The following is a 13,847-nucleotide window of genomic DNA, read 5'->3' on the forward strand; positions in this document are numbered from 1 at the left end:
GTCTTCCATGCGCAACAGTATCAAAAGCTTTCCTGAAATCCAAATATATGATATCAAAATTATTTTTTGCATCCAGTTCCTTTGTAACCACATCAAAATATCCAATCAAATTTGTCAGACAAGACTTTCCCTTAACAAACCCATGCTGTGTCTGAATTATTGCTGCAGTCTTGTCTAGATGATCCTGCAATGCATCTTTAACCAGTGACTCCATTATTTTACCCGGAACAGAAGTTAAACTAACTGGTCTGTAATTACTCGTGTCACCCTTCGATCCCCCTTTGTGAATTGGGGATACATTTGAACATCTCCAGTCCGTGGGGACCTCCCCTGAGTCCAAAGATGCTCTCATAATTATGACTAAGGGTTTGCTTACACTTCCTTTATAGCCTCCTTTAATATAAGTGGATAGATCCCATCCACCCCAGGTGCCTTTCTCATGTTTAACTTCAACAATTTCTCCTCCACTTTGCTCTCAGTTATTACAAAATCATTAAGTATCCTGCTACAATTTGATAACCTTCTGCCATTTTAAAACCTTAATAACTCCTCATGTGTGAATGTAGATGCAAAATACTCATTCAGTTTGTTTTCTATCTGAGCAGGATCATCAACAGTTGAACCATCGATATGAAGTGGACCAATCAGATTTATCCCCTTCCTTTTAGAGTTTATATAAGTAAAGAAATCCTTGCTGTTGTTCGTAGCATCTTTTGCCAAAGATTTCTCGTAATCTGCCTAACCTCCTTTGTGACCTGATTACAGACTAGCTTATATCTGCCATAGGCTTCTGAGTCGCTTAATAATTTATATGTATCCTATGCATTTTTCTTCTCTGTCACGAGTCTCATTAGTTCATTTGATTATCATTTAGGCCTAAACCTTGAACAATATTTCTTAATAGGTATGAAACTTTTAGTAGCTTCCACGATTAATTCCTTGAATGCTTCCCATTTAGAATTTACTGTTGGTAACATCGTCAATTGATCCCACTGTACAGAATTTAAACACTGTCTGAGACCACTGTACTCACCTTTACGGAAGCAAATACCCTTTCCTTTACCCCTGATGTAATTATATCTTTAAGTAAATCCCACATCAGTACACTGTGATCACTGCCACCTAGTGGTTCCTTTATCTGCAAATTCTTAATACAAGAATGATCACTGCTGATAACCAGATCAAGATTATTACCCTCTCTGGTTGCCTCCCAAACATGCTAGTATTCCTTATAATTCTTAACCATGATACTGAAATGTGTAGGAGTGAAAAGGGTATACAAAGAATGGCACAAACCAAAAAACAACTGTATTGGACGTTCGGAGAGAACAGAAGATTGTTGGGATTCTTGCGTACTATCTGGAAAACTTCCGGAAAAGCTGCCGATACGGTCGCTTTCTCCCTGGTGAGAGCTGTTTTCAAGCGGAGGAAAGTAGCTGCCATTAAGAATAATCTGGTCTTCACGTTAAGAATTGAAAAGCCTCTTAATAACACAGTGGGTCCCATTAAACGCCACATAATGGATTTAGAAAGTTTGCTCTAGCACATCTCTCACTTTAAAAACCACCATGGTTCTCTAAATATCTCTGTTCTCAAAGATTCCTCATCCTACAGATGCCTTAACAGCTCTCCAGCTCTCTAGGAAACAGATGATCAATACTTTCAACTCACTCCTACTAACTACTACAACTGGAAATTATGGGATCCTACAGTTTATGGTGAAATGCTTCAGTGTCTACCTCATTGAGCCACTTCTACCCATTATAATAAATGTTTAGATAACCACTTCTTTCCTCTCCAGTGGAACAAACATAAGGTCCGACCTTTCCTGAAAATCCACTCTGCCACCGATTTTAATCAGTTAAGACCTATTACCTCTGCCTTCTGGCTCTTCAAGGTCTTAGAAAAGGCACTACTTCCGACCATGTCGCTTCAAATCCTGACAGACTCTCCTCAAATACATTTTGCTGCATCAGGGAAAGCAGCCGTCACTAATATCATGTATGTACCTCACCTTGTCGTCAGTACCCTGGAAGGTAGGGAAGAGCTATCTCTAACCTTTCTGGATATTAAATCAGCCTTCGGTGCAATATCTGTCCTTCAGCCCGTTTCCATTCTTCAGCATCATTACCACATTCATTGGAACGCGGTATGGTTTCATACCGCACTTCTGCTCAAACGTACCTTGATCTTCGTGGTTAATAAACACTGTCCAGCATGTAATAATTCTATCGATGTACTCCAAGGCGGAGTTCTCTCCCCAATACTCTTTACAGTTGCCATAGCTCCCCTTTTAATGATTAATAAAAGTAACTGACCGATCATGTCAATATTAACAGAAGTCTCCTTATCAGATATAGATATAACAGTCTCCAACAAAATTGAATCTGTCAACATATCTCTCCACATTCAACCTTCATATAAATCCAGCCAAATCTGCATAAATCATCTCACTCGAATCACACCCGACACCCATCGTAACCTCCCTAGGACGAGGCAGAAGCCCCTCTCATGGTTCAACATTTTAACCTGGGAGTGATCTTTGACAAAAAGATGGTCTCCTGTGACCCCATTGATAAAGTATCAAAGAAGGTTTTCTCTCTCGGATGGGCCAGTAAACAACAACATCGCCGAGTGAGGGATAAAGTCCTCCTCACAAGATTGTGACATTACACTGTCCCGCCAACCTTTGTACAGCAGAAGTCTGGGTATCAAAAATACATAAAACCTCATACACTGCAGAATTCTGGTACCTGAAATGTACCACACGCAAACTTCATCTCTTTGAGGTATCAGAACCATCAACATTGCAGCCGCCCTCAAGATTACACTGCTGAAGTTCTTCATTCAGGACCGTTTTTCCTTTGTGTGCAGATAGTAACAGGACGAATCTCGGATTCTAACATTTGGGATATGCGTATCTTAGAGAATTCTTCTACCAAGCTCCTCGTAGGTAGCGCAGTTGGTAGGATCGCCATCCTCCCCACACCGGATGAAAAAGACCTGAGTTCAAGTCTCCTCGATGACGGGAGGAATTTTTAAGGGCCTCTTTCACAACGTGGCTGAGTTAGTCAATCTCAGGCAAGGGCAGCATGGTTTTCTCTCTCGGAAAATTCAGGTTTTCATCCAGAAAACAGAAAATTAACCTGAGAACATACGCAATTTACAAACAATATACACTGAGCAATATGGCCTTAGTTGCTGATTCTCTAAAAACCCTACTAAATCCGCGCTTTCGACCTAGCCTTCAGAGTTAGATTCCCACTTAGGGAGATATCTGCCTATTATTAACTGAATGAATTATCAGCCACTTGACCTAATCAAGAACAAGAAGAGACGAGGTCAGCTGCTGAACCCGTTTGCCCGTTCTCAGCGGTAGATTGGAGCACGTTGCAATCTCTAGCATTCCTAGCTAGTTTACTGTTCTTAATCTAATTTATACCCATTTCTTAGTAGTTTAATTTGTTATTCCCCTGGCGTTACCTACGCTGTGGTAAGTAAATGGGATTAGTAAATGTGGTAAGTAAATGACACGCTGTGGTGGAAGCATAGTGTATACACTCATGAGGCAAAACGTTTTGACCACCTACTTAATAGCGGTTTGAATCGCCTTTCGCCGTGATAACCGTTTGCACCCAACATACCATCGACTCCATGAGACCGCGAAAGGTGTCCTCACGTATCCTCGACCCGCTTGACAGCAGCACGTCCCGAAATTATGCAACGGAATCAAGTATTGTCATGTACTGGAGAATACTGCGTTCCACTGCATCCCACAAATGTTCGATGGGAGTGATGTTGGAAGGAATTTGGCAGCCAGAGGAACACACGAAATACTTGAACATGATCCCCGAACTATTCCTACACGATGCGTGTTATGTGACACTGAGAGTTATCTTATTGAAAGAGTCCAGTGCCATCTGGATAAACAGTCTCTATGTAGGCAAAACTTGGTTCGAAACAATGCAGAGGTGGAATCTGGCGATAATTAAGGTCCAACATACCGATGACGGGTGCGTCCATCGGTATTTTGGAACCTTCATTCATGCCCTCGTGGGCAGCACAGTTAGTATAATCACCGTCGTCCGCCCACTGGCTGGAAAAGGCCTGAGTTTGAATTCCGTCAAAGATGCAAGGAATTTTTATGGGTCTTTTTCACAACGTGGTGGCTGAATTAGTCGGTCTCAGGCAAAGGTAGCATAATTTTTCTCCCCAAAACTTGGGTTTCTCTTCCAGAACAGCATAAAACCTTACAACAACTACCTTGATTCATTAGACCAGGCGACTCTTTTCCAGTCGTCCAATGTCCAGGAACAGTGCGCCTGTGCCCACTGCAGGTGGAGTTGTCGATGACAGTTGTGGTCAAAATGGGCATGTGAACAGGTCGCATCACTTTTGCAGATATATCTACTCCTTAAGCCTCAAGGGTGTCGCCTGATGATGTGTTCAGAAACGTTTCTCTGAAAGCCTTGGTTGTTGTAGTCTGCCGTTAAATGAGGGATCACGAGCCGTCTGTTGTCACAGACAGCACAGGTCAAACGCCATTCACCTCTACTGTGGTGTTTGATTGGTGATTGTTGTAGTTTTAGGCACATGAGCAACTTTCTCTTGGGTAGCACAGTTGGTAGAATCGCCGTCCTCCCCACATTGGGTGGGAAAGACTGAGTTCGAGTCCCGTCATTGATCCGAGGAATATTTATAGGCCTTTTTCACAACATGGCTGACTTAGTCTGTCTCAGGCGAGTGTAGCACGTTTTTCCTTTCGGCAACTCGGATTTTTCGTTCAGAAAAACAGAAAATCGATCACAGAACACATGCAATTTACAGACGCTGATGCCTCTAAAGCCCTACTACAAAAATCAGCAACTTAGGCCGTATACAATATATCTCTCAATTGCCTGTGTTCTGTGGCCGGCTTGCTGGAAGAAAAACCCAAGTTTCCGAGAGAAAATAAACAATGCTACCCTCGCGTGAGGGGCGCCTCCGTAGCCAGGTGTGAAGGAGCAGCAGCAGTGCGTAGCACACGCTTCTTGATTATACCGGGATTCGAGCCCGTCACCACCAAATACGGAGGTTGCGGAAAGGTTAGGGAATGACCACCGCATATTCTCGGAGCAATATGGCCTTAGTTGCTAATGCTCCTAAAAACCAAATAACTAACAAACAAAACAAACCCTCGCGTGAGACCAACTAACTCAGCCATGTTCTGAAAAAGTCCATAAAATTTACTCTTGTCTTTGACTAGCTTCGAATTCGGGCCTTTTCTAGCCAGTGTGGGGAATATGGCGATTTTACCGATTGTGCTATCTACCAGGACGCAGTGGTGGTTTTTCTATCACATTGGGTGTGTGCCTCTTCGCATCATTTACTCAACACCTTTTACGACGGCCTTCGACCAGCTGAAAATACCTTCAGTTGCTGTGATGCTGCGCCCCCACACCTTTGTGGCACCGCATTTCCGTTCAAATTCCGTCAGGTTGTTCCCTTTGTCCATTGCACGTGCTTTGTACTGACGAACTGAGAGGCACTATATATGCTGCGCCGGTCGGTGCAGCATTTGGGTCACACCCAGGTGCTGTGTAATGCGTCCACTGTTGGAGACAGGGGTGGTTATAATGTTTTGACTCATCAATGTATTGCTATAAATAAAGATTATTTATTTATTCATGTTCTCCTCCTATTGGTAATCCAGAAATTTAAAATGTCTGTGGTGTTTGTTTCTTGTGCACTAGATAAAATGAGTTCTGTACAATAAAAGCTGTGGGTTTCCTTTAAAAAAAACAAGAAAACTTTGATTCTCATTTAAACCTGGAGTTCAGTGGTACATATTTTGAAAAAAATTGCGAATTATGTGTCATCCAACGAATACGAATATCAGGGTTCACACACACAAAAAAAAAACAAAAAAAAAAACACCCTACCAATTTAGTTTTGAATGTTTGGTTGAATTCAACAAGGCATTGATTACCGTTTGATTTCCTCCCTTTTAAGTATTCTCTGTGTTAGCGTAGGAGGATTTGCAACTCGTTTGAAGATGTTCAAATCTGAGATCGGACAGATAAATTTCTCAGTCGGGGCTGCAGTTGGCCAATCCCAAGTAGAACAAATACAGTACTTTTTTTTTGTTATTTCCGAATTATAGCCTGCACACCATTAAAATCAGCTCATAAACACCTTTTAATGGTATAATCAGCCCACATGATAAAACCCCTATGAATTGACCTATGACCAAGGTGAGTCACTTTGTCTTCTTCCCTAAGGAACACATATTGCTTGCCTTCTATATTCACAGGATAACAGCGCTGTCGTGCAGAGAAACGACATGTACAGGGGTTGCATCTTTCGGGGAACGTGTGTCTCAAAAAGCCAACTTATAAACAGGTTACAAAAACAATATCTGTATGCATGCACATTTAGTATTAACGCTAACAACAGTGACATGGAACGAAATTTCTTTCTGATTCAATTCCATTCTGTATAAAACACACTTTATGGCTGGTAATTATGACGGAATTGGTCAGACTTCAGTGACTAACTAAATTTATAATTTGCTTGCTTTTATAGTCGATATTAAATTTGTTTAATTATTTCTACACGATGGACCAACTTTTTATAGCGAAATTGAATACTCCACTGGCCACATAGTCGTTCTCTGTAAAGGCTTCAAATTAGGTCAACATTTAAAACATTTTTTTTAAGCTACAGAAGAGAATTTTTATCTACTCCTGCAATGGCATGTTTAGTAAAAGAGAAAAAGCCACCATAAAGACAGATTATTTATTCATTTCTCTGAGAACGTGTTAAATCTACCTTGTGGATCAATTTGCATCCTGACGTTAGAAACCTCATTTCCCTAACGATCGTAAAGCACTGCTGATGTTTGTCAATGATATGTTTGCTAAGGGACGCACTCTGACTGCTTTGGGAACGCCTTCTGACAACAGAGCACGTTCCTGACATTCAGAGAACAGATGGCAGCCGAAAGACGGGGGTGCATGGCAGTAAGAAGGCATTCGATAAAGATCTGCATGCATCGTAGACGTAGTGGCAGGAAAATATCTTTCTGGGAGTTCCCGAGCGCGCATCTCCTCTCTGTAGCAAAAAAAAGTAATGATTTTAGAGCTTCATTAACTTCCCCATGGAGTAAAAAAAAAAAAAAAGGACGAACGACACGTCTACTCTCCAGACTCCTTTATATCTTGAGTAATTCAACGAGGAACCCCCAGAAAAAGTTAGAAGATCAAAGCGGGATTCCCTAAGAACGACACCGACTGATATTCAGAGAACAGCAATTAGCACTCAGGTGGTCAACGGTAATGAAGAAGCAGTTGCTCTCAGTTAGTAAAGGAGATTGTGTGCTTGATGAAGTCCTCCCACCAGGCACTTAAGGAATTTATCGTGCTTCTTTCTCTGATTGCTTCATTGCCCTTGTCCCTCCTCTGACGCACGCAACCATCTCAGAATCAAGTGCATGAAACCAATCAGAAGCGATCAGTTTGTTCTCATGGGTAGTTTGCTCTCTTCTAGATCACAACCTAAACGGCTTGTTTTGTCTACGTTAGGCTGCTGATATTCCTAGCCAGTAGTTCTAATACATTATCCAATCAATTGTAGTTTGTATATAGTTGTTACATAATCAACTTGATACGATTGTAGCAGGTTTCCTGATTGCCAGGACAGATCCATTCGCTTCATTATACAGTACATTCACGCAATAAAGATATTTCTGTAGGCGTTTTTTATTTTGCCAATTTCTCGAAAGATCAGTAATTTTTACACTTGAGAGGACTAGTTTTCACAAAAGGAAGAGTTACGACTGCACTACGTTTCCCACTATTGCTGGAATTGGCTCGAGTGCCGGATTATGTCTTCTCTACTTTTTATTTTTAATTGAATTTTTTAAAATTTAATTAATTTATTTTTAAAATTTTATTTATCTTATTCTCTGCAGGCATTCAAATGGTTAGCCTTTGCCTTCATGTGAATATGAGATTTTAATTGTTCTGTTCAATTGATAGGTCAGTAAGTACATAGTTGTGGCACGAGCGGGCACTGGGAAGCAGCTTTCCTGGTAGCAAAGAGGCAAAAAATGATCGAATGACACAATTTGGGAAGGCTCCCTCGCCAACTGGCAAAGGAATAATAATTGTAGAATTTCTGTAGTTACAATTTTAATGAAATTTAGAATGGTTCGACAAACTTTTCTAAAAAGCGAAATATAAAATTTTATGAAAATACATACATTAGAAGTCGAGTTATTGCATGTGGACGAACATGAAGACAATAAGCGATTTACGCATAAGATGATAACGCATAAAAATTATAGTAAGTTATATTTAATGCATTTTTATGTAATAAACGAATAGAAATATATTCCAAATTATCGCAAATATTTCCATCGAGGGTAGCATACTAATTACGATTGCATACGTTCCTTGTAGAAAAGACCTGGGTTTGAATTCAAGGTCTCGTTGCACTGACTGAGTTAGGTAATCTGTTCGGAGAATTGGCAATTTCCTCTATAAAACTCCTGCACTTCATCCACAAAAAGAGCAAAATTAAAACAACAGTATGGATTTAGAAGAGGAAGGTTCAAGGTCAACGATTGACCTGATATTTGCTTTAAGAGAATTGCTAGAAGGACACTGGGAGGCCGACCGGGCTAGCCGAGTGGGTAAAGTACCTGCCCGGCAACCCAAAGGTCGCGGGTTCGATTCTCGCCTCGGGCTTGGATCAAAGTACTGCAAAAACCTTGGGAGGTGCAATATGGCCACAGAAGCCGATGCGCCAACAACTACCAAATCAAAAAAAAAAAAAAAAAAAAAGACACTGGGAGTTTGCCGATTGCCTCTTTCTGGCATTTTTAGACCTTGAAAAGGCCTAAAAATACCAGAAAAATACTAAAAATACCAGAAATTGTAGCGGTGGATAGTGTGCAAAGAGAAAAGGTGTGTGAAAGTCTGGATAAAATTATAATTAGAGGAATGAGGTTGAGATGATTAAAAATATGTATTAAAAGTGTGAAAGTTGTGTGAGGACAAAATTTGCGCACTCAGATTGGTTTCCAATGGACTTCGCCTGGGTAGTGTATTGTCATCACTATTTATTATTGTCATGGACAATATTCTTGTAGCGGTGGATAATATAAAAGGTGGAACAGCTGTGTTTGCAGATGATGTTGTCCTCTGGGCAAACAAGGAGGTAAAACATCAAGAGAAACTAAACATTGGAAAAGTGTAGTCATGATGGTGATGGGGAGAGGTGAGTGTAAAAGGGATAAAATTAGGGAATGAAATGTTGGAAGTGATGCACAATTGTAAGTTTCTAGGGAATGTATTAACAAAGGATGGCAGCCTAGATATGTAAATAACAAGAAGAATAGCAGCCTAGTCAGGGTTTCTTCTGTAACGTTAACTGCCTGTTATGGGCTAGAGAAGTTCCAGTGATGTGTAAAAAGCTGATAAATAGGGCATATTTTGTCCTTATTTTGACCTATGCTGCTGAGACATGGAGGGTGAATGAAAAGGATACCAGCAGAATCCAAGAAATGGAAATAAAGGTGTTAAGGACTATGCTTGTTAAAACTAGAAGAGACAAAATTAGAAATATTGACATTGGAATGAACTTGAGAATAGAAAGTTTGACAGAGAAGATGACTGCATCACGTTTGCGTTGGTTTGGACACATGAAGAGAATGAACTCAAAGAGAATACCAAGAAGAATGTTTGAGATGAAAATGGACAAGAAGAGGCCGAGAGGAAGACATCGGAAAAGATGGAGAGATCAGATTATGGAAGATGTGGAAACGAAGGGAATTGAGTGGGAGAGAATGGCAGAGATAAGATTTGGGAAGATAGAAAAAGATATAAGGCATTGATTCACCTGACCCAACACTAGGTTGAAACAGCGAGAAAGATACAGAATAAAACAATACGTAACCACAAATATTTTTCACGTTCTTGATATATGTACATTTTGTAGAAATAATTACTGTATGCTGGCTAGTGGAACTGTGAAATAAAAATGGCTGGTCTTTTCATAGCAATTATTTTAAACTAGTCAATTAGAATCGAACTCGTTACATGCAACGGCGTTTTAAAATTTTCATTTTTATTGTCATATAACTTTTGGAACATATTACTTGTTATTGTTTTAATATATATAACAATTTTCTTATATATTTGCAGAGGCCGAGGGTTTTCTCATCACCAAACGTTGCGCCTTAGCTCCATGCACTCTTCGTGATATCAAACAGAGTGCTGGCCTTGGTCTAGATCACTGTGATAGAAGTCAGACGGAATACACTTGCATTCATTGCTGTCGGGAGAGCGGATGTAACAAAGACGGAGCTGCGGGTATTAGGCCGGCTTGTTTTGTCTACGTTGGGCTTCTGATATTCCTAGCGATAATCTATTGGATAATGGCAGAGTAGAAGACATCGTCACTAATTATTTCTACTGTAAACATTGCTCAAAACTGCTTTCCTGAGACGTATTAGCCCTAACTTCCCTGTACATTAGAACCAACGGTGTAAATGATAAGTCGAGTTGCATTTGCAGATCTCTTCAAACGGGATGGGACAGTTTCAAGTCTGTAAACGTGTTAAAGAGTTTGCAAAGTGATAGAGAACATCCTCGCTAGATAGTCGAGTACCAAGCAAATGTAAACAGTAACAGTTGAGACCCGAATCTATCAGTTGCCCATCATCAGGTAACACAATACTTAACCTGCATCCACTGACAGTTTTGAACAGTTTGGTACACACAGAAGATCTCTTCTTTCACCTAAATGCTTAGGAATAAACTTAGAGTATAAGGCTAAAATAAACTACACTAAGGTGTTAAATGTAGGCAAACTGTAGTATCGAGACAATGCTACAAGTAGCGAATAATACTATTTATGTAGATTATTTGAAATTCGTTTTTCTAGAAAAAATAAAAAGAAAGAAATACTAGTGTTAGTTTTAGTGCGCATGATGAAAACTGGTAGGTCCGTGTACAGACCGAGTTCCCAGGCAGTAGCCCGGTGTTGAATGAACTGGATTTTGAGAAATCTGGTGTGAATTTTGAACGTCGAATTGGTGTTGTTTTAAAGAAGTTGATGACGTGTGATATTATGCTGTGTGTCCTGATGATGTGAGTCAACAGTATGTTTGGAATAGAGTGCGATTACTCGATTATTAAGTTAAAACTGAATTGCTGTTACTGAATTCATATACATGTTTTGGAACTCTTTTTTCCTCTTTCCTTAACACTCTGCAAGTTTTGTACAGCCTCGGGTTACTCTGTATATATTAACTGTTTGACGTTGTACTCCACCGTGTTGTATAAGCAAGCGGGAAATAAATTCAGCTCACCCAGCTTAGTGTATTTAACGCTTTACGCCAGTATCCATTGAAGTTGTATGCTACAACAAGAATAAATGCACCGAATGAACTGCTCTTCTTATTAGGTTTAAATTTACTAACCGAACTAAAATTAACAGTAACCTTTCCTGGCTAAACCACTCATTCGATAATTTAGAATAGAATAACAGAATTTCGAAAAGATAATCAGAAAGGGCAATCCGGTCCCTCTGTGAAACCGGTTGCTGATTTATCAAATAATTATTCAATCTGTCTAAAACTTTTGTATATGAACACGGACTGTAACGATTGGATGATGCCATTTTCAGTAGATGGCGCTACAATCATTTTCGATTTGCAAACTCTTTAACGTATGAGTTAGTAATTTTGAAGATCTTGTTGTAGTGCAATTTGAAATCTATAGCCCTAGTTGTTTTTTAATTATTATCCCAGTCTTTCAAATATTTCCCAGAAAACTCACCACATTTCATCTTCCATTCCAAGAGAAAAAAAAAAGAGAGAGAAAGAATCACTTGAATTCTGAATACTAACATTTTGTAGTTTCTTCACCCACGGAACTACATAACTTCGGTGCCTCATGTCAGTATAAAGAGCCATCTGTTGATTGAATAGGGATCTCTTTTTCTACATTTTATCTTATCGAGATAACGATGGACAAATCACGAACACAATTAGCCTTTCCAAACAGTCGTTTGGGTAATTCCGATGGTCCAAATGTGCACTTCAGTTCAAATCTGTGTTTGTTGTACATAGTTCCCCACTGTAAGGTATGTAGTCAGTGGTATAGTTAATAGTAATTTTTTGTGTGTGCGCTCGTATCTATTTATGTATAATTTCAGCTGAAGCTCGGCATTTCTTTATCAATAAAGGTGTAATTATATTTTAGAAGTGGTCTATGTTATGCGAAAGTAGTATTACCGTTCTGTATGAAGCTTTCTTTGTATGTTTAGAGTAAATTTTCGTCTGTAGATTGTACTTATGTATGATAACACAGAACTAGTTAACTAATTTCAAAATGTTTTAGGGAGAAAGCAGAATTTAACTTCATTTACTTTAAACAATAGTTATTACAACAAAATTTCGAATATAATAGTCAATTTACTAATATATATGATTGCAATTTCACAAGGATCTCACTTGCAGAGTGCAGTGGATTAATTTAATGCAAATTCAGTACAATTACTTAAAATTTAAACGGTGTTGATTCCGATTTTTCCTTTGTTTTGACAAACGCCGAAGTTAAAATTCATACCTCTTTGAGAACTGGCTCAGTGTCCTTCGGTCTTGAATTTATAGGACTGTACCAGCTGGAGATATTCTATCATCCTTTCACATGGCACTATTAACACATTTTTATGACGTCTGGCTATCAGAAAAACGCTGTCTCTCTTCATCGGCTTATAAATTCTTCGTGAAGATTAATATCATTCCGTGTTGAGACAGGCCTGGGTTTGACACTTATCTTGAAATGCCGAGATTTTAAAATTACCTTACCAGCTGTTAAATTCCATTTACGAATCGCTGAATAGAGAATTATTGAAGAACTTTATAAATGTGCAAAAGCAGATTTTAATCACAGAACTCCTAATAAAAAAGTGAGAACATAATGCCATTTACTGGAGTTTTTTTATATAAAAAATTATTGTAAGAAACTGATTGCGGATCAAAGACTTTTTAAGGTCTTTCCACTTTAGCTAAAGTTCTATATCAGTAATTTAAATTTTTTTTTTGCGCCAACAAACTGTGTACGCGTGAAAAATAAATGGACACCTCATCCAGAATTTTGTCTATTCGATACCCTATCATTTTTGTTCCTTATCTTTTAAGTTGATAGTAAATGCAACGGTACACAACTTCTATTGTTTCGGGACAAAAACCTTTTAAACAAGAGGGAGATAAGGGGAAGATGTGCGATATTGAGTTGAAGCTTAACCAGAGCCATTTGAAATGGATTACCTCAGTTATTGGCTTTCAAAAAGAAAAAAAATGTGCCAAGAGCTCACCGGCTGCCAAGCACGAAGCACGTGAAGACATAAATGCCATGTATTTTTAATGTATTACTCAGAAATCGCATTTTAATCAATCAGTTACATCAATATATGTAGTGAAAGGAAATTGGTCAAAACAATGCTGATGTAATGCCAAAATTTTGTGACACCTCAAGGTGTCGCGATACCTACTGTGGAAAGCTGTGTTCTGTAGTTAATGCTGACCGTCTTACGTCAGTACAGTTATAATAATAAATGGTACTCGTTTGGAGACTTCTGAGTTCGAGTCCTATCGACGAATACAGAAATTTATAAAGTACTCTTCATTCAATGACGTAGTTAGTCAATTTTAGGTGGACTGAGTAGGGTTTGTCCAAGTGAGTTATTCCTCGTTTTTCAGTCCGCACCACATGCAGATTGACCCCTGAACACATTTCTACAGACACACACGTACGGATTTTTGTAACGCCCGTTAAAATAATAATAATAATAAT

General features: G+C 39.1%; 1 protein-coding gene across 1 annotated transcript in view; it reads left to right on the forward strand.

Annotated features, from left to right (window-relative positions):
• LOC150076410 (uncharacterized) overlaps positions 1-12,251 on the forward strand; it is a 147,616-nt gene extending 135,365 nt beyond the window's left edge. The window contains exon 3 of the mRNA XM_090387414.1: positions 10,188-12,251. Within this exon, the coding sequence (XP_090243540.1) occupies positions 10,188-10,432 (245 nt within the window). The 3' untranslated portion in view covers positions 10,433-12,251. The remainder of the gene's footprint in view (positions 1-10,187) is intronic.
• The last annotated feature ends 1,596 nt before the right edge of the window (positions 12,252-13,847 follow it).

This window comes from Mastigoproctus giganteus, chromosome 13 (assembly GCF_048544385.1).
Source record: "Mastigoproctus giganteus isolate SK-2022 chromosome 13, ASM4854438v1, whole genome shotgun sequence".
In the NCBI taxonomy this organism is placed as follows: domain Eukaryota; kingdom Metazoa; phylum Arthropoda; class Arachnida; order Uropygi; family Thelyphonidae; genus Mastigoproctus; species Mastigoproctus giganteus.